Source organism: Malaclemys terrapin, chromosome 4 (assembly GCF_027887155.1).
Source record: "Malaclemys terrapin pileata isolate rMalTer1 chromosome 4, rMalTer1.hap1, whole genome shotgun sequence".
NCBI lineage: Eukaryota > Metazoa > Chordata > Testudines > Emydidae > Malaclemys > Malaclemys terrapin.
Genome location: NC_071508.1, coordinates 63674991 through 63699436, shown reverse-complemented (window position 1 = coordinate 63699436; position 24446 = coordinate 63674991). Strand labels below are relative to the sequence as shown.

Here is a 24446-nt window from a genome sequence, read left to right as displayed (position 1 = left end):
GGAGATATTAAAAAGACTGGGACTGTTCTGCTTAGAAAAGAGACGACTAAGGAAGAACATGATAGAGGTCTATAAAATTGTGTATGGTGTGGAGAGTGAATAGGGAAGTGTTATTTACCCCTTCACATAACACAAGAACTAAGGGTCACCCAATGAAATTAATAGGCAGCAGGTTTAAAACAAACAAAAGGAAGAACTTCTGCACAAAACACATAGTCAACCTCATTGTCAGGGGATACTGTGAAGGCCAAAAGTATAATAGCTATTACCAAAATGGTCAGAGATGCAACCCTATTCTCGGGGTGTCCCTAAACCTCCATTTGTCAGAAGTTGGATGACAGAGGACAATGGATCACTTGAAACTGCCCCTTTTCATTCTCCCTAAAGCATCTGGCACTGGCCACTATCAGAGACAGTATAGTGGGCTAGATGGACAATTGATCTGAAGTAGTATGGCCATTCTTATGTTTGCATTTCACTCACTTTTAACAATGAAATTACTACTGATGAGTTTTACTTTTTGTTTATAATCCATTTGACTTCCTCATTTTCAGATATTAGCTAATTTAGCTTTCCACCAATGCAGGAGAATATCTGCATTTTTAAACAACCACTAGGCTTTTTTGAAGAAAAAAAAATTGCAGGTTTTAAAATCTACCCGTTTTACTTTATAAAAACTTGAATTCTGAGCCTTGCATTTTGGAATGTGAGAGCGTCCTTTTTACTCAAGATATGACTGACAAATCCATTTGTGGTGATAGAACACTGTTCCAGTTGTTGATAATCTTCCACAAGTTTTCTACTAGCATGTAGAAACTTAAACATTCCTTAAACAACTTAAACAAAATTCAGCTGACTTTTCAAATGATTTTTTCCCCTGCTAATATCCCACAGCAATAAAAATCAAAATGTAAAAACAAAAAAATTGTAGCAGATATCACAGATTTTAGTCCCATTTAACACAACCCATCCCTAGCAGCTCTGTGTATAGACTGATGAAGAGAGCACGTTAAGCACTTACACCAAATCATTCAAGTAGACTTGTTTTGCAGACTGATTAATAGAAACAAGCTCTAAGGACTAATCACAAGTCGAGCCCTGTTTGGTAGATTAATAGAACAAAGGCACAAGAGAATAAGGAAGGTTACAGTACTGGAATATGAATAAGGAAAGGTGAACACTGTGTAGTTTGATTGTTAGTACTTATCAACCAAAGACAAATCTTCAGGGCCAAGTCTCAGTATTTCACTCGTATAGATGAATCACAATTCCGTGCTGAAGAGGCTCGGTTCTAATAGGCTGATCAGTCTACATATCTCAGGATGATCAATCTATGCTTTAACTCCAAGATTAAAAACACAGAAACAAAATCTTTCATGGGAATGATGAATTACTCTAGTTTTACTGTAGAAATATCTCCATTTCATTTGGCATTTGCTGATTTCAACAGACACTTCCAAGCTCCAAACTTTTTTTTCCATTACAACCATGGACAGAAGAGCACATGTGACAGCTCAGACAGTGCATGTGCGTTTGTAGGATGTGTGTGTGTGTGTGTGTGTGTCACTGAGCTGTGGTTTGGAATGAATGAATATTATTCAAAATGTTACCGTCTCATGGTGACACATGCTAAGGTCCTTTGTCGAGTCATTTTGACGTCAGGTTTCTGAACCCTGCATAAAGATGCAAGATATTTACCACTGTGTCATTTTGGGAGTTAAATTTTGCTGACTCCAGTCAGGGTACAAGAGGAGCAAAGAGAGGGAGGGAAGGAACTAGCACCTGGGACAGATACGGTTCTAAAGGTAAAAACTTACGATACAGCTGAGCTTGGGGAAAAAGCTTAGGCTTTCAGTGTCAGTTTCGTTGTTACATGATTTACAAATCAAACCAAACTTCAGTTAGGAGGTAAATTTGGCCTGTATACAATGTGTATACAAATATAATGGCTATATAACAAATTTATTTCTCTGTTCTGTTTTATTTAAATTCATTTGTTGCATTTTTGTTTGTTTTAACATGAAATTTAGTGGTCCAGGTTAAAAAGGAAAATGAAAGTTTGTGGCTGGTTTAGGATGCTGGGCAGTTGGAGCACACAGGAAAATGTTACATTGCACCCATCATTAGAGGTGTGTGTGAAAACCTCATTTCACTGAAGTCAATGGCAAAACTCCTTTTGACTTGAACAGGGCCAGGACTTTACCCTTTCTCTTTTATTCATTTAACTACAGAATGATTAAACATTTTGTGGTGAATTATATGGTGGGGGTTTATATATGTGTTTTTTACATTATTTCTACATTTTTTCAACTCTTTTCACAAGCTCAAACCTTTTCAAAGTTAGGCATATGAAAGGACCAGAAAATGTCTTTCATAAACTTGACATAGCTAGTTGAATAGGGTGTTTAGCTTGGGAAAGGGAAAATTTGTTCTCCAGAATAAATTGCATTAAAATTAATTATAGAGTTATATCAGCTACCAGCAGAGGGAGACAAAAACTGCTACAAACCTAAAATATAACTGCAGGCGCACATAATTCTGGTTTACCATATACTGGGGCAAACCATAGAACTAGAGTTTTCAGGTTAATGTGCATTTTGCCCATCTACTGCATTCTTCTACAGTTCAGAATATTGGATCCATCCCAAGCAGTCCCAGATGGAATACCAAAAAAGAAGGAAAAGACGTTTCCTTTCTTATGGCTTTTTTTCTTATGTGCCCAATTGTCTCTTGTTGGGTATGGAAACAAGATGTATTAAAAACTGTGCCAGGAAAAGGAGAATGAAAGGCTCACACCGCCCCCTCCTCCCCTTATAGAACCTGCATTTGATGAGGTGCACAGCCCAGTGCCACAAACAATTGCCTCAAAATGGTAACAAGGATAAACATCTGCTTAAGAGTGTTGCTGGATTGGGGCTTTTGCTCGCAAGTTTTTCTTCTCTGACATTCCTACTATACAGGCCCTGGCCACCTCCTGATTAGGTATTGAATGAATACTTTCTCCAGACGGTTTGCAGCTAGAGCTGATTAAAAAAAAAAAAAAAACTAAATGGAAAATTTGTTTTTAACAGAAAATGCCTTTTTGATTAAATAGGTATTTTCATAAAAGATTCTGTTTTGGTCAAAAATGTTCAGGTCTTAACCAAAGAAGTTTTGTTTGTGAGTTTTAGATTTAAACCCAAAAACTTCCAGAGGAAAATTCAACAAAAATGAGTATGTTTTCATTGTGATTGAATGTTTTTGTGGGAAGGGAAAAAATTCATTGACCAGTTCTATTTCTAGCTACCTAAGAGGCTTGGCAAACTACATGCATATCAGTTTCCTCCACTAAATCTGTCTGAAGAACCTTTTAATGGCCATCTTTTCATTGAAAGTAGATCTAAAGCAGGTAATTCCATCTCAGAGAAGACTCCTGAAGGGGTCCATCTACAGGGATTCAACTTAGGACCTCTGGATCTAAAAGCATGAGCCTTTACTACTCGTAAACCTTTGTACATTATCTATCAGCCACCCTTCGTTATTATGGATACAACTGGCTTCATTTTGAGAGAGACTCACAAATTCCCAGACACAATCCTGAGTATCATTTTAATTTCAGATCACACTTCTAAAATCATTTCCTGTTCTACAGGGTCTGAAATGATTGGTAACCTAACTCCTATTCTCTAACTAAAAGAGCATTTTTTTTAAATGACCAATTTTTGACCTAATTGGCTTGTAGTAACTTTCTCTTCTCGTGGCTGAGCTGAAGCACAACAGAAGATTAATTGAAACTTTTGCCTCCATTTGCACTGTACCACACTTTGTCAGCTTCTGCAACAGCTGTACTTCTGACAGAGCTTTCATGCTTGTCTGGTTCTCCTTCCCTTCAATGGTCAGGGCCTACCCGCTGCTTGGGCCTAAAGGCTTCGGTTCCCGCTGGTCAGGCCCAGCCTCTGATTCCAGACTGACTGATTCTCTCTATTGTTTGGGTCTGAAGGCTCTGCTCTCTGTCCCTCTGGCTTCCCAGGTGCCCTCAGTGGCTGGGTCTCCCCAAGCATCTTGGCCTTGATGATCCCAGTGTCTTGCTGGCTGGTTTCTCCAGTGCTCAGCCCCCCGGTAGTGGTATCCCCATTCAGCACACTCTTGATCCGCCCCCACTTATAGATTCTTCCAGCCCTTAGGTCCCAATTCCCCTGCTAGTCCGCTTCTCACTCAGCCTGCATTGTTCTCCTCTCTCTCATCTTTCTTCTGTTGCTCTTCTCCACACTGACTGTGACCCCAAGCACTCAGTTGCTCCCTAGCTCTCTCATGGTATGGCTACACTGTGATCAAAAACCTGCAGCACCACATTTTAGAGCATGGGTCAGCTGACTTGGGCTGTAGGGTTAAAAATGGCAGTGTAGATGTTTGGGCTCGGGCTGGAGCCTGGGCTCTACACTGCTATTTTTAATCCCACAGCCTGACCCCTCTGAGCCTGAGTCACTGAAGTTGATATTCTCCAGAGGTGCTCAACTCCTCTCAGGGTCAGATCCTTATAGAGGTGGTGTGGAAAAATCAGAATCTGTAGTAATCTAAGCAGTGCCTGCTCCTCTTGAACGTCTTGCTGGGCCCAAATGCTCTGAACTGCTCAATGAGATACCGCTTTGTACCACTGTGCACAAATGCCACGTGGACCCATGTGCTGCTGTAACACTCATCAAGAGGAAAAGGAACTTTTTCTGGACAGCTGCCAACTGGAAGAAAAGCATCTACACACACACACACAGCTTGTGGTTTTTGTAAGTGCAACTTTCATTTTACAATGACTTTCTTCTTGATCAGATCATATACACACTTATGAATAGCAGTCTCCCGTAATCTATTAACCCCTGGAGCACCGCAGCTGATGCACATTCTGCCTCCATTAATTCTTGTATAGCATCTACTGTGCTTCATGGAAATGTTTAAGGAATCTTAGACGTATGGCATGTTACCTTTGTCGTTTGGTTGACCACTCATTGAACACTCATGGAGCAGTGAAGAGATTAATAATTAGTCCAAATCCTGTCCACACACCAACACAAACACAGAGGTGTAAGGAATGTTGTTAATGGTTTTTCATTTCAGCAACATGTCATCTGCAAGCAGGCATGGTCTGTAAATTACACTAGTACTGCATTCTCTGCAAGTACTTACTCACTCCATAGTCAGGCAACATTCCCACTGAAGTGAAGTCCTAGTGTAAACAGAATAAGCACTACATGATTTGGCCAAATGTTTAGAGGTAGAGCATTTTGAAAATGGCTAGTTTGCTGCTGGCTGGAGTCTTATTAAAAGCGGTTAGGAGACAATGCATTTTAAAATGATCTGCATTACAGTCTTTTTTAATTTGTTGTTGTTAAAAATAAAAATGGAGGCTAAGTTAGAAGTGAATTTGATCTCAGGGAAACTGAACAGAAATCTGTGACACTCCCAAAGAGGCAAAAATATAAACAACCCCCCTGTAATTCTAGACCTGGGGGAATACATTCTTCGATCTTATAATGAGAGAGCTGAAGGACAAATGCCAAGAAAAATGAAATAGGAGCCTGTGCCTTTAAACACAACCACGTTACAGCAGTGTGTCTATTTGTTTAACACACACACAGAAGACCTTATTCTTTGCCAATACTATTCTCAACTGCTGACTTCTACTGAATAAATGCCGGAATTCCTGAAAGACTGTGCAGCACCAATATAATTTTCCAATCTCCCTTTCTATTCCCCAGTGCTAATAGCAAGGAGGAACTTTATTGCTGAGCATGGCAATTTCTGTTCCTTTTTCACTTTTTTTTTTTAAGGCCCAAGTTAATTACCAAGTAAGACTATGAAAATAAAAGAAATGAGACTCATTCTACCCATCAGTATATCTGAATCCTATCATGTGAGTTGCCAATTGGTTTTCTAATCCTCACACTCAATATCTGCTGTTAATTTGCTTGCTATTTCAAGAACTTGAAGACTGTCAGCAAAATCCACGATGCATTACAAAACTTATAATTGGAAAAAAAATCTGATGCTTTTCTGACAGGGTAAACACAAAGTATTAAAGCACTGATCAGAACAAGGAAGCTGTAACAACCCAATAGCTATTTGTACTAAAATATAATTGTAAATGCAGTGGAGAAATAAACATGCTTAGTTTCAACTCTTGTTACTGAAATATGTGCAAAATTAGGCTAAATGATGGTGTGAATCCAGCAATTTTACACCAGATTTAAACACACACACACACACAGAGGAGAAAAATATTGTATTTTAAAGGAGATGACTGAACTGTGTGGTGTTGTTTTTCAACCTCTTTTGGCCTTTTCAAGGTCACATTATCTATGCCAATTAAAATTTTGCTTCTGAAAAAAAATTAAGGCACTTCCTCCAGAGTTACTAAAAAAAGCAAATGAAAGCCTTTGTGTCTCAGAGGTGAGCTATAGTGAGCTGTTTGTTCCTGACCTCTGGATCACCCTATGGATCAAATTGCTGGACATAGGAAAAACCCACTAGCATTCATTAAAAGCAACTGGGAGGCCAGCTTTGTGTTTCTGTTCTTGAGACCTGACCAAGCTACAACTTGACAAAGGTGCAGGATATTGCTGAACAATGCAGCTGTTCCTGTTGGGAGGAGAAAGGATTTTCCCAGCTCAGATGCTGGAGATCCATAAAAAAAAAAAAACAGATTTACACGCTGCCCTCTTTACCGGACACCTCAATGTCTGAGGCCTATGACTGTGGAAATTAAAGAGTTTTTTAAGAGTGAAATCATTAAATATCAATTATAAAGTTCAAAGAGATTTATTTATTTATTTTGTACTGGCTAGCAATTAAGACCTAAACTCGTACTTCTGAAACAGGTAATATTCCTGTTGAAATCGTTAGGGGTTTTGCCTGCATAAGGAGCTATACAATCAGATAGTTCTCCACTAACTAAACCAGGTCCAGAGGGCAACGACAGTAGGAAGTGAAAGGAAGCAGATTGTAGAAGTAGATTGTTATCTACAGATTAAATGGAAAATCTCTACCCATGTTATTTCTTCAAGGTGCATCAACCAGTCTCCTAGTTAGAGTGTGAAAACAGCAGTTACATCCCCAGTCTCTGAAAGTAGGAGTTCAACGAGCAACTTTAGCATGTCCGACCCTTGCTCAGGAGGAGTCTTTCACTTTTCAGGGGCTGGCGCTCCACTTTCAACATCTCTGCAGCTAATGCCATTTAATCCTCCCAGACCCATCAGGCTACATTCAAATTTTCTGCACCTCAAAGACTGTTGATATGCTCCACTGCACTCTCCAATTGCAAATACACATGAATGCTCCTGTGTGTTGTAAGTTATTTTCTACATACAAATTCTACTAAATTGTAAGTTAGGAGGCACTACTTGAATTCTCTTAGGTCTTTAGAAAGCTTTCAGATGTACCATGAGTAATAACATGTAATGAATATGGACTGATATTCCTTTCCCATAGCTACACTGAGTTGGCAATTTACATTTTCTAAATAGATAGATGAGTTATAACCAGTTTTCCCAGTCTGATGGCAATTACTTCTTAGAAACCTCTGACAGGCTGAAACCCTCAGAATTGCAGATGTTATTCTTAGTTTGGTTCCTCTTCTTAAATTAAAACCACTAGCTGTATCAGCAAACATGGATTTTTCCCTCTGGAAATATCATCTAAAATGCATATAAATCGAACTTGCCAACTTAGCTCAATTTAGGGTTGGAGTGTCTTTTGATTTAATGCACTTGTGTTCCACCTCTGAGACAGAATTGTGTGTGTATTTTTATATATGTAGATAAAAAGCCTAACTAAGGTAAGCAGACATATAAAAAACCCCAGAGGTTTCCTCCTTTTGGGGTAATCTGTATTTATGATAGAAGGTCAGGGTAAGTATGGAGGGTGGGGAGAATGCGATATACAAGAAAAGCACAAAAGCTAAAAAAGTCTTTTCCCATCATTAAGGAGCAGTCTCCTCTCTGTAAAATTTTGAACAACTGACTTCGTACATCTGATGCACCTTTTCCCTTCTCTGAAGTAGCCACACAAAATGCAGAAATCTAATTGGATTTCATGCTTTCCCAGTAGCTGACACAAGAGGAAGGGATGAAAGCTGCCATTTCAGCATCAGCAGTCAGCATCTTCCAAACCAAGATAAGTAGACTCCCTAACTTAAAGAGCTACATGAATTTAAACGACACCTCTACCCCGATATAACACAAATTCTGATATAACGCAGTAAAGCAGTGCTCTGGGGCGGGGGGCGGGGCTGCGCACTCCGGCGGATCAAAGCAAGTTCAATATAACCCAGTTTCACCTATAATGCGGTAAGATTTTTTGGCTCCCGAGGACAGCGTTATATTGCGGTAGAGGTGTAGTTGTCTCATCTCAATTTTCTCATTCCCACTTGCCCTACACACATATTTACCACAATTCATCACAACTTGACACAAATTACAGACTTTGCTCAAGAGAGATTAGAGAAGTGTCCTGGATGGATGGAGCTCAGCTTTCCTTTCTGGCAAAGTATCCATTGCCATCCATGCGTTTTGCACAAGGAAATCCCAGGATCAATGGGCTAAGGAGTCAGGTCATTATGAAATAAAGTTAAGTGTTCAATGGCTTGTGCTGCATGGGGAAGGTCATCTGTACCACTCAGAGCCTCTGGTTAGGAGAACCTTTGTTCCTTGATCAGTTGTCCCTTAATATTTCATAATAAACTTTCTGTCTTCACACATACAATATGCAAAATTTAAAGACTTCTGGATGCAGTTGAAAAAAGTAGGCCATGGGTCACCATTATGGGTTCAGGAAACAAAGGCAAAAATCAGTACAACTATACACGTGCTGGAAGGGTATCATAGAGTCTACTATTGTAAAACACCAAGTCACATGTCCCACAAGAAGACATTCCTCAAGGCCTGTAAACCACATTTTCCTCTCTGGTCTCTCCAGTGGCAATAATCTTAATCTAGGTTAAGTAAAACCCATCTATACTAATATGAAAGGATGTCTGCAAACATCAGAGGTTGTCTGCAAACTGCAAGCTTTCTGTCTAGAGCTCACACATGAGGGAGGAAGCTGTTCACCATGGTAATCTGCAGTTAACATTCCAGAGAGCTCACAGAGCTTTTAGCCCTCCAGCAACAGCCTCAAAACCATGTTACATTACCAAGGCCTTTATGTGTCCTTGTCTTCTTCAGTGAACTACCTATGGTTACTTTAGAAAAAAAAGACTTTGTAATGTCTTTAAGAGATGTTTTTTACCTGAATTATGACCATCTCTATCAATTAGCAGACACTGTGAATCTAAGAGTATTTTTTAAAAACTAGGTAGTGTCAAGTTGATTTAAACTAGAAGCAAAAGACTATGACTTTTGAATAAAAAAAAAATCAGTAGCTTAAGTCAAGGGCATTGGCCACAGAGTAAGTCTATAAAGTTCTCCCTTCCCACCTGGGTCGTCTGTAGCCAGCACTGTTGCATGTGGACCATACAAGGGACACTGCTAGGAACTTCACCACCAGAGAATAACTGAACAAATGTGCTGCCTATAAATTGCTAAGCAGCACTGTCCAGGTGAGCAAGGGAGAGATCTTCTCAAATGCGCATAAGAAGGAACTGCAGAAATGCACATAAAGTAGCCCCATTCTTTGGTGCAAAAGAACCCCTAGTCTCTCATTTAAAGTGAATCTGGTATCACTGAGTAACATGATATACCTATATTAAGTCCATGCTAGAGGTTGCACACTAATATCTAATCAGCTAAATTGGCATAGAGGTTACTATTATAATTCCTACATATTTAACAATTATTAACATCCCTGAGACTCAATTTTGTGGCATAGGCATAACGGTTTTCCTTACTGTGCTAACTGAATTCAAGAAGTACCAAGATCCTACATCTAAATAGCCGGGCAATGTGATGTGACAACAGATTGAAAGAATAGCGGTCAGATAAAGGAGGTGGCATTTTAAAAACTCAGTTCAAGGTATCTTCAGTACAGAACTGTAGACAGCTATAGTCAGCATCTTCCTGAGTTTGTTCAGCACAGGGCCTCAACGCTGATCTCTCTCACACTAGTGTCAGTCAAGAGCAACACTGATAGCAATGGACTTACAGTGGTGTCACTGAGGTCAGAATTAGGCTCAAAGTCTAATTATCAAAATTTTGATAACAAAGAAGAACAGACAAATTTTCAGTATTCCTCAGTAGCAAGATAAAAAAAATAGAGATTAAGGCACCAACTTTAAAATGGTACCATACTGATCTAAGTTTTTAGAAGTGTAAATGACTACACAACACACAAGGCAGTGGAGACTCAGATTTTAGGGACTGAATTCTGCCCTTGCTGACACCTATACTAGACCATTAAATTCATGGGAACTATATGGATACAGAGAAGAGCAGAATTTGTCCACGAGTTTCCAGTAATCAAACAGCAGGCAGAATGGATATAGATCACAGCTCTTCTTTTCTTGTTCTGCTCACTCTCTCTCTCTCTCTCACACAAACAAATAATTATGTTTCTCTTGCTACATAAAATCTTTACCACTACAATTAAAACAACACGGTCTGTGTTTTCATAGCTGTGCACAATGCAAGGTTTACTTAAAGATACAGTACGGTTCTGCACAGCAGCACAACAAAGCGGGACTCATTGCATTTTCAATGGCAGTAACTCTTGCTGTGGTTGAAAAAACAAATATAAGCACAGAAAGTTTAAATGGGGACTTACCATGGGGCACCGTATATTCGGAATCCTTTAACTGTTACCTCTGAATCTTGCAAGTAAATACTGTTTGTCAGGAGTGACTGAACATTGTCAAAGTCCTCTGGTTTCAATTTGGACACAGAGGGAAAGCGGTAGTAATCCTGTTTAACAAGGTCTGCCATGAATTCCTTATCAAATGTCAGTTCATGATTCCCAGCAATCACTATTTTATATTCATATGGCAGGCTTCCTGAAATAACAAAAAGAGCACTTAATTAGCACATTTGCTTCCCACCCCAGCATAGTTGGCAAAATAAGTAGACAGCTAACACTGACAGAATGAAATACACAGGATCCGTGTGTATCTCCATGGGCAGCAAATGTTATTAATGCCGCTGCTTTTTCTCTGAATGAAATTTTGTTAAGATGTAAAGTAATGTCACACAAAGAAATGTCATAACCAAAGGCATGTACTGCAAAATGAAACAAAACAGGCTGGCAGGCATGCAGACAGATCCTCAGCTGGTGTAAATCTTCTCAGCTCCACAGGCTTGAAGGGAGATACAACAGCTCTGAACATCTGGCATACTATCTGTTAGTACATGGGACTAGCTGGAAGTCAGCAGTCCTGGGTTCCAGTCTAGTATGCAGTGAGACATAATGAATGAATGTTTGTAAAGTGCTCAAAGGAAAGGCTCTACACTGTGTATATATTAGGTAGGATTACTTATTAAAGGTATATTTTACGAGAGTTTAAGGATGCCGAAATACCCATTAAGCAATTTATTCCCATGCTCTACCCTGTTCTACACAGTACCAGTCCACTTATGATGGACTCTCATTTTATTATTAATTATTATTATTATTATTTGTGTTATGGTAGCACCTAATTGAGATCAGGGCTCCACCCTGAGATAGATGCTCTATAAGCATATGGTAAGAGACAGTCATTACCCGAAAGGGCTTACAAGCTAAATGGACAAGACAGATAAAGGGTGGGAGAAAGGAACTGAGGCACAGAGAGCCTATCTGTAAAATGGGGATAATAGTATTTCCTAAGGGCTTAATCCAAAGCTCACTGAAGTCAATGGGACCGGCCCATAGGGACAGATTTTCAAGGGTTCAGTACCTCCAGTTGGCGCCAGATTTTAAAAAAAGCAAAAAAAAAAAAAAAATGTTGAAAATAAGGTCATTTATTTCAGTGCCCTAACAAAAGCTGAGTTCTTTTAAAAAAATCTGATTCAAAGCGGCTCGCCAAAAATCACACAGAAAACTGTTAGAGATGGGAATTGGCCTCTGATCTCCAGTCCAAATGCAGCGCCTTAACCACAAGCCATCTTTCTTCTCTTATAGAAACTCATTTAGTTTAGTGCGTGTTCCTAATGATCACTAAGGGAATGATTTCACAAAGGTGATTGGTTCCTTACAAATACCATGGATTAGATAGCCACCTCTTCTTACTGTTCTTGGCCCTATTTGGTTGTACAAACTGTGAAGGAAAGACTAATATTCTATACTTAAGAATACTATTCTAATAAGGACACTACTGCCCCAATTCTTTAGTCTTTGCACTCCTGAAGCGCGCACTGAAGGAATACAGGATTGGGCTCTATGTTTTCTTGCCAGCACTATCCCCCATAAACACACACAACTTTCCTATTTCAAAATTTGGTTTGCAAATAAAATCAAAAAGCTTACTTGAAAAAATAATTAGAGAAATGTTTGTGATAGTCAGACTAACTTTACCCCACTGGGGCTTATGGGGAAAGAGTGAAAATTCTTTCCCTTTCAATATTTATGGCAAGGAAATGGGAGTTCGGCAGGATTTTTATGCAAACATTTCCTGATCAAAATTTGTTAACTCTGGGTAGAAAAATAAAAAGCTATGACCCCTCCCCTCCCAAACACTAGACATCTTCATAGATTCCTAATGTCTTAACAAAATGCAGATCATACATATTAATAACTCTCTGTGGTGCTGCATTAGACTAAAAGCTGGGGGAGATGCTATTGGGCATTTGTCACTCCTCTGCAGTTCATGCCCCATTCCCGCCCCCTCTTTCCCATCTCTGTCACACGCTGCTCTGCAATTCATTTTATTTAAAAACTAGGAATAATAGGTACCTACAATTCCTGCTCTCTGTGACTCCTGGGCACGAGGTAAAATTGCTATTTTCTTCTCTCTCAGGAAACAGAAAAGATACCACTGGCATGAAATCTGATACACTTGTCACAATTATCAATCCCCGCAAAGCTAGATTTGGTGAAATTCTTAAGAGAAGGTGGATAGCGACGTTAAAACCAGGTTTCTGCCAAGTATCAATATTTGCTAACTTCAGTGGAGAAAACTTCCAGCCACATTCTGGATAAATGACCAGGTTTTACATTTTCCCATTTAGTTTAATAAGATACTTTAAAATTAGCATACCACTGAGCTCATGCCCAATGAAAAGCTGTACATTTTACTTCAAGACAATTTTTTCTTGAGCCAAACAAACATCCCAAGCTGGAGAGTTCCCTATGTAGTCATGCCGAACACAGCAGACAAACTGCAACTCAATCACTGTTGTATGAGTTTATAAATGGAATGATATACATGTGCATAAGCCCAAAAGGACGAGGGGAAACTAACAAAGGGCTTGATCCTGTAAGTTAATGGCAAAGTCACAAACAAATGACTGGAAAGGACATGTTCGGTCATGGAGTCCTGACCCCTGCTGTCACAAGTAACCCCGTCATATAAGAACATAAGAACGGCCATACTGGGTCAGACCAAAGGTCCATCAAGCCCAGTAACCTGTCCTCTGACAGTGGCCAATGGCAGGTGCCCCAAAGGGAATGAACAGACAGGTTATCACCAAGTGATCCATGCCCCATCACCCAATCCCAACTTCTGGCAAACAGAGGCTAGGGCAGCGCCGTATTATTGCCTAGGCCGACAAGGCCTAGGCCTAGGGCGGCAAATTTTCAGGGGTGGAAGCTCCCCTCCGCGCCCTGCCCCCCGCTTCAGCTCACCTCCGCCTCCTCTGCAAGCTTGCCGCAGCGTCCTGTTTCTCTCCCCTCCCAGCGCTTGTGCCGTGAAACAGCTGTTTCGCGGGGCGGGGGGAAGAGGCAGGATTTGGGGAACGGATCCAATAGGAGAAGGGAGGGGACGGAGTTGGGGCGGGGATTTTGGGGAGGGGGTTGGAATGGGGGCGGGGTCAGGGCAGAGTCGGGGCGGGGTCAGGGCGGCAATTATTTCCCAGCCTAGGGGCGGCAAAATTATTAATCCGCCACTGGGCTAGGGACACCATTCCTGCCCATCCTGGCTAAAAGCCATTGATGGACCTATCTTCCATGAATCTATCTAGCTCCCTTTTGAACCCCGTTATAGTTTTGGCCTTCACAACACCCTCTGGCAAGGAATTCCAGAGGTTGACAGTGCAATGCGTGAAAACATACTTTCTTGTGTTTGTTTTAAACCTCCTACCTATTAATTTCATTTGGTGGCCCCTTGTTCTTGTATTATGAGAAGAAGTAAATAACACTTCCTTATTTACTTTCTCCATACCACTCATGATTTTATAGACCTCTATCATATCCCCCCTTAGTCACCTCTTTTCCAACCTGAAAAGTCCCAGCTCATACGGAAGTCATTCCATACCCCTAATCATTTTTGTTGCCCTATTCTGAACCTTTTCCAATTCCAATATATCTTTTTTGAGATGGGGCAACCACATCTGCACGCAGTATTCAAGGTGTGGGCGTACCATGGATTTATATAGAGGCCATATGATATTTTCTGTCTTATTATCTATCCTTTTCTTGATGATTGCCAACATTCTGTTCGCTTTTTTGACTGCCGCTGCATATTGAGTGGATGATTTCAGAAAACTATCCACGATGACTCCAAGATCTCTTTTTTGAGTGGTAACAACTAATTTAGACCCCATCATTGTATATGTATAGTTAGGATTATGTTTTCCAATGTGCATTATTTTGCATTTATCAACATTAAATTTCATCTGCCATTTTGTTGCCCAGTCACCCAGTTTTGTGAGATCCTTTTGTAGCTCTTCGCAGTCTGCCTGGGACTTAATCCCATTCTTAAATGTATCAAGCTCCAACTTTAATCTAGTGAGGTTGTTTACCCCAGCTACTACTGGAAGATTGTTCCAGAATCTCGCTCCTGTGATGGTTAGAACCTTCTTCTAATTTCTAATGAATTTGTTCATGCCCGTTGTGCCAACACTGTCCTTTAGTTTAAATGGCACTTCTCCCTCCCTGGTGTTTACCACCTCCCTTCCCCAATGTATCTATAGATAGCAATCATATCCCTGCTCAGTCTTTATTTTGTATACCTATTTTTATATTGTGCTTTTCATCAGTAGATCACAAAGTGCTTCACAATCTTTAATGTATTTATCCTCATAACACACCTGTGAGGGAGAGAAGTAGTATTATCCCCATTTTACAGATGGGGAACTGAACCACAGAGAGGCTAAGGTTTGAATCTACAAAGGTACGTAGGTGCCTATCCCCCCAGATTCAGGTGCCTAAGTCCCATTTTTAGGTTCCACTGCAATCCACAAAACTCCTGTTCAGGTGCTGCCTAACTCTGCACCTAAACTCACTCAGCACCTATGTTTTTGCAGTAGAAGTTCCCTAGGCACCTATGTTTCTGCCTCTGGGCATTTGTGCTACCGGCAGAGGGCATGGGTGTGCACAGAGTTTTACAGGGATCCCCCGGGTCAGTTATATGCATAATAATTCAACAAAGGCATATGAAGTCTCGACTGAGATCCAGTAACACACTGGTTGGCCACTGCAACATGTATATAAGGATAATATTAAAGGAGGTACTTGCCTATACTGAAGAATAAGTTCTTAAGGTATGAAAGTTAAAGCAGGGCATCAGAAGGTGAAAAACATGTTCCTTTCTGATAAGACGCTTATCTGTCTGGTTATATGCAAACTGGGTATCATATATCTCACAATAGATATCTATTTACATACTAAGCCCCTCAGCTAATCAACATTGAGAAATTGACAAGAGATTGCTAAAGCTATAGGAAGGAACACAGCAGGAGAGTGTCTGGTTTATGAATAAAGATCAAAGGACTGTTTTGCCGTATCTAGGGTTGCAGAGAGACACCCTGATATCTTTCACTTAGGAAGTAAGCTGACAGTGGGCTTGCTTCGTGAGTGGAAGATCACAGCCAGCCCTGGCTGTAATAGGCTGGAAGGATTTGGGGTGAGGTTTTGCTCTTATGACAGAACAATGTCCTATTAGTTAAGTTTAGGCTCTAGTACACGTGTTACGATTTCATTTCATATGTAAACCTTCGTTGCCAGTATTTCTGCTTGCTATCATTTGAATCCCTGTTCTTTATTAAATAAACTTCTACTTGCTTTCTCTGTAAACAAATCTCAGTGCTGTGTGTTAAGCAGAACTGTGTTCTGTACTGTACTGGTAAGCCGTGATGTACTGTTCCTTTGTGAACAGAGGACCTAGGAATTCTGTGACCATCCAGTGGATCAGGAACTGGGAGACGCTTGGAGCACTCGGGGATTGGAGTGTGCCCTATCGCTAACCTGTAAAGAGAGAGTGGGGCCTGTGGTGGCCTAGAGGGGAGTGCTTGTGTTGCCAGAGGCTGGTGGAGTTGGGGAGCTCATCCACAGTAAGCACAGAAAGGCTTCCTCACACTAAGAGCAAATACAAGTGAGGTGCGTCACAACTCTGAGTATCCCCAGATAGCATCACAGCATGCACACTGTTACTTCACTCTTGGTGTCTGGACACCTATCTCCTGCCTAAATCCCAGTGCAATCCATGAACTGGGAGAAGGCAGGCATTCCTCTGCTTAACTTGCCTGTGAAGCCTGATCCAGGAGGCACTTTCAGAGGTTGCCAAAATAGGAGGAGGAGAAGCTCCCTTTAGCCCAGTTGTTAGGATACTCAACCAGGATGTGGGAGACCAGTAGGTCAAGTCCCCGCTCTGCCTGATGAGAAGGGATTTGAACAGGGATCTGTCAGGTCAGTGCCCTACCTCCTTGGCTACAGAGTCTCACTCTTTGTTGCCCAATTATTGAATTAAAGTGGAACAACTTCAAGAGGAGAGATTGAGGTGACTGACCTCAGTATACTCCTTACACCCAGTCTGTTTTGTGCGAAGATAAGCTGCCTCTGAAAAAGCCTGCCAGCTCAGGCCCTTCACACAAGTTAAACAGCAGAGTGCCCGTCTTGCCCCGGGTTTATGGATCTCTAGCAGAGATAGGCACCTATCTCCATGAGATGGGCAGGGCTTAGCACACATCCTTCTCACTGGCATCTCCACTGGCTCCTCCTCCCCACTGTGCTGGCTTTGTGGATTACATTCTAAGGTGCCTATTTCTCCCGATATATTGTGTAGGGTACTTAGGCGTTGTGGACTGCAGTGTTGTTCCTGTGGTTTTCTAGTGCTCAAAAGTCAGGGATTGTGACACTGAGCATCCCAATGCCTAAGTGTAGTGTACTAAGACTGTATTGTGATAGCATGGACACTGAAATGTACATCCGCATCTGACAGTGAAGCAAGCATGTCATGGTACATCGTATAGCACACCCTCAAGATGCTAGCTTGATTAGTAATCAGTTATGGGCACGGTTGTATGTGCTTGCAGTCTTTAAATGGCATACAGTTTTTTTTTTTTTAATGGATCAGGATGAATGTGATTCATTCTATCTTTAATCATTCATGGGACAGTACTTGCTGTGTGTTAAGTACATTTAAATGCTTAAATACTTTCATTATGTACCACAAACCTGAATTTGTTCCATAATTTCTTGACTTTAGATTCTGCCAGATTTCTTTTTCCTTTTCTGATGGGTAGGGGCATAGAAGGAGGCTCAGGAGATGAGGGGAATTTTGCTCTTAAAAAAAAAAACAAAAAAAACCTCCTGCCCCCAACGTATATATAACTAAATCTGTCGAAAGCCAGCACAGGCCCATGAAGAGCACAGGCAGTCCATCCATTGCTTTCCCCTTCCCCTAGGAAAGTGTATATAATATTAATCAGAGTAATAAATTACCTCCAATCAGATTATGTATTTGTACATCTCATTCAGGTTATCTCCTCCTGAAAGGGCCCCAATAATGCAAAACGTTCATTCATTCTCTGTGCTACAACTTATGAAATATTCTGGCATGTTTTCTTTTGGCAATGGTGCCCTTCATCTATAATCTGCTGACCTTTTATGTTTTCTATGGAAGCATAACCACAGTCACACACAAATCTCCTACTCAATGGTATTTTAGTTTTCCTCTTGCCTACATTAATCTTTATGTATCCACATTCAAATTGTTTGGCAGCTCGGTGGAGGGTAGCACAGTGCAAGTTTTGATGGGCATTTCCCCATTTTTTCTTTATATCACACATACTAACGTAATACAGTAGTTCAGGAAAACAGTAATACTACTTAATCTAAATTATTCCATGAAATTGCTGGGTGGGGAGGGATCCATTCCTAAGCTGTGGAAGATGCCTGATGCGTTTGTTGGAGTGAGCACTTCAAAAACCCTAGTCGCAGACTCACAAAGTGACAGTAAAGTCCAATTTTAAACCATTCGACCAGTTTCCAGATTAGGCCAAAGGCCACAATTGCAGCTGCTGAGTGTATGCATGTGAAATCTTAACAGGAGGAGGATTAAAAGGAAGCCACTGTCCCACTGGAGCAACTAGTAAGGAGTTTATGATGGAGATATTCAAACATCAGTCACTCTACAACTTCCAAAATCAAACAGCCATGTCAACGTGCCAAAATATATTACTTGGGCCAATTACATCCTTGAATGTAATTCCATCTGCATGCAATGGAAGCTGTGCACATCCCAGGGCAGAATTTAATCCATGACTAACAAATTACTGTAATAGCTATGAAGGCTTCTCTCTTCCTAAATATGACAGTTCAGTGGCACTCTTGCTCACAGAAGAACATCACCGTTAAGAGTAAGTCAGTCAGTTTCGGGCTCACAATAATTTTTTATACTTCCTCCACCCACCAGTTGCCACTAAAATATGACTTTGGAATTAAGGATTACATTGAAGATATATGACCCTCCCAAAGAAACTGGTTTTGCCAGATTAACTTTAAATACTTAAACGGCCAGATTTTTACTACATGATTTAGCCAGGGGTTTCAAAACCGCAACCTAATGTCACACCAAATAATTCTCTTTAAATTTCTGCTTCATAACAGCTTGATCCTGGAAGCCCATATTCACCCAAGCTGTCTTTTCTGATTTCAGTGGGGCTACTCAGAAAAGTAAAGATTTACCCTACATATGGCATTATAAAAGACAGAATGTGATTGGCTATGAGATTTAACTATGCATGTCCTTGTTAGAAGCAAAAATGCCAGATCTTCTTAGTCAACTGTTCAAAAATATAACAATAATCATAACATGGTTGAGAAGTTCAGTGACTCCAGATCGCCACACTGTTGTAAAAGCCACATTGCCTTCAACTTCATGCTTCAGGCATTTGGGATAGTGGCACACTTTGCTATTTGTTGTTATTACTTTTGATTGATTACATGGAAATGAGGCTTTGCTGGGTCTATAGCTGTAGTACATAACATTGTAAATGTATTTCAGTCACAGATATTTGACTGCTGTCTTCTCATTTTTACAACTCCTTCAGTGCCTTTCATCTAAGGATCTCAACAGGTATTACAACCATTAATTAATGACAGGTTTCAGAGTAGCAGCCGTGTTAGTCTGTATCCTCAAAAAGAACAGGAGTACTTGTGGCACCTTAGAGACTAACAAATTTATTAGAGCATAAGCTTTCGTGCTCTAATAAATTTGTTAGTCTCTAAGGTGCCACAAGTACTCCTGTTCTTTTTAACCATTAATTAACTAAGCCACCAACACCTCCATCAAATAGATAAGTATTATCATGCCCACTTTACAGGTGGACAAATTGCAGCACAGGCTGGTTAAGGGAGTTGCCTGAGGTCATACAGCGAGTCACAGTCTGAGACTCTCAATTCCCTGTTCTAACTACTACTAAATGAAACAGGGCTTACAGATATGTAGAAGCAGCAAGGAACATTCTCCTGTAACTACAAAGAAGCTCAGGGATCAGCAGGGAAATCAGCAGACCACAGACATCCTTATAGACAGCCAGTTGTTTCTCTGTGCCATTCCTTGCTATTGGCAGCAGAGCTCACCCAGCAGAAGGGCTGCCATTATTGGCCTGGCTGCAGCTGTACACAATCCCCCTCAATGAGGTGAGGGCAACAAATGCTGTAAAGTGGAACTTAATGTTGTTCTGCAACCATAATTCCTGGTAGATTGTCTGGTGGAAACTCCACTGGTTTTGGAAATCAGTGTGACCAGCAGCTTCACCTCTAGCTCTTCCCTGCATGTGGCCGTCCCTACCTCTCAAACTCACGATGCCCCAACCACACAATGGGGCCTTCTCTATTTTGAGAGAAGGTGGGACAATGCCTCAAAAGCTCTGCTCCCTCCTTCCACATGGAATGGATGGATCAGACTCATATCTGTGCCAGTTTTTATAATACATGCTAGATTCCCCACACTGAATGGAACAACAATAGTCCTCTGTAAAAATTAGAATCCAAAGCAGGACAGAAGGAGCAAACATCTTTCCTTGGATTATACCAGCAATGAAAAAGCTCTGGCTGTTCTCAGAATAAAATCCCTCCCACTATCCCCGGCCCTGCAAAATAAAAAATCCTTTAATCAAATAAAGAAAATGACAACTATATTGGCCAAACAAGCTAACAGCTTAACACACATTTCCAACCATTCACACACACATCTTGATGACATAAAAAGAACGAAACAACTCACAACAATAAAATAGTTCAAGCAAAACACACATGAAAAACAGAAACACAAGGTCCAGGCATAGCTCCAGGCCACTGAAGACAGCCCAAGTCCCAAAACTCTGCAAATCTTCCTGCTGCAAAATATTCCACCAGGTTTTTTTTAACCATGAGTTCACAAATGCCTTTTTAAAGCAACATTTGGTTTTGGAAGAGCGTGAAGGGAAAGATAAAAACACATGGAAACTATATCAAGGTGGGCGAAAGAGTAAAAGTTTAACTGTTTTGCTTTATGCAAAGAAAACATCAGACCGCAGTATAGAGAAAAGTGAAGGCTGAGATCCCTAGATTCCTGTGATAAATCTAAAGCTTGTACATAAAAGCTCCCCTTTGTTGAAAAGGTTGTTAGACACCACAGAAAAGAAATGTTATGTAAGTGCAAGCTCTGCCTCTGACCTTTCACTCTGTAACCGTCAGGCTTCATTCATTTTCACAAGGCCTGACAGCTCTAGCGTTAATACTCACACTTGCTGATCGAGCCACACAGCAGGTTCAGACTGCTACCTTCTCCTCTGAAACTCATGCATTAGGGTTTCTTCCATGCTGGTAATGGAAAACCAAGTCTAAGAAACATTAAACACAAAAAACTACGTTACAATAATGCCAAGGTTGAGCCATAAACCCACGAAAGCAAGGAAATGCTGAGTGAATCTTTGTCTCATCACCGGTAACTCAGTCCTCAACAGCTGAAGCACTGTAGCACATAAGGCCTTCCACTAGAGTCCACAGCACTAGGAGATGTTACTTGACCTGTGTGGTCCCTGACCAGCAGTCTTATGCTGCAGAACCAGTGGTGCTCAACAGCAAATATTCCTATTCAGATATCTGGCCCATACAGAAGTAAAATATATTGTATGACAGTGACATGTAACATCACCAAGTGAAGTAGGACCCCTGAAACAGGGCCATATACACTGCGGTATCTAGTTACAAAGGGGCTGATTTAAGGATGCAGTGACAACAGTAACTTGGAAATTCCTTGCTTTTATGCATTTATGTCTCAACCGTAACATTATTCTAATGTAACTGTTTGTGATTTATATCCGGGGTTATTTTTGTTCAAAGAAAAAAAAATTTTAGTATGACAGTAAGATACAATCTTTTGTTTCACCACTGATGCCACAGCCTATTTACAGCTGCATTGACATCAGTTATTTTTTACCTCTCGAGTTTGTTTGGAAATTTGTTGGGATAATGTAACTGAAACTGTCTCTCTAGTGGAGTCTAGTAAGAGAAGGTTTTCTCTAGATCTTATCAACTGGTGCACAGTATTTATTTGTCCTGAAGTTGGAATACAAATTAGGCATTCTTTGAAAGCCGCAGCATGATTTTGTAGCTCAAAGTACTGCCAATCCGAGTATTCAAAAGCCATGCGCCAGCCCCCCAAAATCATGAGATTGGCTTAAAAATTATGAGATTTTAAAAAGAATACATTTGGAACTCTTTTTATTTGCCTGCTGGGGACTGAGCCTTTAGGGTTAATGTTTTCAAGCTTTCCTCCAAAATGAGAAGAGCTAGAAAATTACTTTAAAAACGCTGAGATTCTCATATAATAACTCCAGGAGATGGGGCTTTAAGGAAAATAACAAATATCAATAAAAGTCACATGAAGTTGCAAGAGTTGGCAACATTGTCCTTAAAGTCTACCTTTAAATTTAACCAAGTCTGAAGGGCAATATGGTCATTACATCTTGCAATAGCTTTTATTGTTTTTTTCATTCATTTTTAAAATCAATCCTTGTAAAAAAGAAATTTAAATGTGCCAATGGCTCTAGGACGTCATATAAACAATACATGGCACAAAGAGCAGGCCTAACCTGATTGTTGAGTGCTGTATGTTTGCTTTTAAAAGGATCCACTGAAACGAAATAGCACTAACTTGGGATAATATAAGGGTTATAGGCCAGATATAGCCTTCATTTCATCTGGTGAATTGGAGTGGGGCTCCACTGATTTAGGCAGAATCATTCCAGATTTACACCAGTGTAAATAAGATCGGTGTCTAGTCCCATATAGTTTAAATGGGGAGAGGGGCTCCTAAAGAACTTAACATTATCCCTTTGAACCATGGACATGAAATATTAAATATATTAAGATATGACACATTAGATCTGACAAATTCCAGATAAATTTTGACTCAATGAATGTTGTTTCAAATGGCTGAGATATTGAACTTTGGATACAGAGCAGATAATGGAAACAAAAACTCAGCCTTCATTGTGCCAGTGAAGTGAAATGGAAATACTCTTCTAGAACTTGATTAAAACTAAATTGAAAAAGAACATTTTTGGTTAATATTACATTAGGCTAAAATACAGAAATGAATCATACTACTATCTAAATCTAATAAGAAAAAGCCATCTCAATTTCAAAACTTTCAAAGCATTCTCTATAAATGCATCACAGATCAATTTACATGGTACTTTTGCCAATAAGCAAAACCAAATCACAAGTTCCAATTGGCTTAACTCATATTGGAAAGTGCGAAAGCAAATGCTAGAAAATGCAATTACTGCAAACAAACTCCATTTTCTCCACTCAGGAGGGAATTTCAGGGAACATTTTATTGCCATCAAATAATATTTCTAAAGGCATAAATACACAATTCTATTTTCTTTTCAGAGTCTCAATTCACTATATAACCTAATCCTCTATAACGAAAACCTCCAGATTTTGAACTAATTCATCAGAAGTGGATATTCCCTTGTGCACATCGACACCGTGTCAATTTTAATAATTTGCTCTTTGCATCTTAAGAACACCAAAACCAATCATCAGTGCCTGACACAAATAGCTAATACTTCTAATAACATCCTCTTTCGTTTCTGCAATTTACAATTCCAATTAAGCTTTTTTTTTTTAATGAAAAAAAAAAGGCTATCAGAAAAGGAGGTCATCTTGAGAAACAATTATACTGAATGTAATTAAACTAATCATCATTATCATGGAGGAGAGCCTTGGTATTTTCCTGTATATATATTTCCACACTTCAAAAGGCCAACAAATGCTACTACTTAGAATTTCACGTCAAAAGACAATCTTTGTTTTAAAGAAAGATCTAAGACGACTGGAACCTGATACTTCACCTCTTACTCAGACAAAACAATGCCCTGAAATCAATGGAAGATTTTTCTTGAATAAAGACTGCAGGACCCACACCCAGATGTGGGCCAAAAATCTTTACTGGTTTTGTATAACGATTTGATCCAATTCCCACTGGTATCAATGGAGAGATTCTCATTGCTGTCAACAAAGGTGAGATCTGGCTCTATACCTGAACACCTCTTATTGAGAATCGCACCCAAATACCAAAACTCTCCCTTTTGTCTCCCCTCCCCCATGAATTTGTTCTATTTATTTTGTTGCTAATTTCTAAACCCAGAGACCCACATTCTTCGAGGTCTACAGTTCATATGCAACAGTGTTCACACACATTTATATGTATCACACCTTACTATTATGTCCATTTAGTATTTTTCGAACAACAAAATCCCTCTACACAAATCCAAAAAATTGCCTTGATTGTTCTGTATCCTACAAAGGTAGTTACAATCACACATACAGAGAAGCCTTGTAAGGAATTTTTATTATTAAGCTAGCCATAATTTTTGCAAATTTTCAGATTTATATTTAGAAAGAATAAATTTTGTTTTTCAAGAAATAATAAGTTCTTTGGTGCAGCAACTGTCATTGTTTATGAACTGCCTGGAATAATGGGGCCTGGACCTGGCTGGCTACTAGGCAGTGCCGCAATACAAATGTTAAACATAACTGAATAAAATACTAATGAGAATCAATAATAAGCCATAGCAATACTAAGGAACAATAAATACAAGTAAAAACACAAACATAAGAAGAAAAAGATACAGGGT

The 24446-nt window shown here is 40.0% G+C and overlaps 1 protein-coding gene across 1 annotated transcript in view; it reads right to left on the bottom strand.

The window, feature by feature from the left end:
* The window catches only part of MPPED2 (metallophosphoesterase domain containing 2), a 135718-nt gene that overhangs the window by 42224 nt on the left and 69048 nt on the right, over nucleotides 1–24446 (bottom strand). The window contains exon 4 of the mRNA XM_054028236.1: nucleotides 10726–10951. Coding sequence (XP_053884211.1) covers nucleotides 10726–10951 — 226 coding nt within the window. The remainder of the gene's footprint in view (nucleotides 1–10725; nucleotides 10952–24446) is intronic.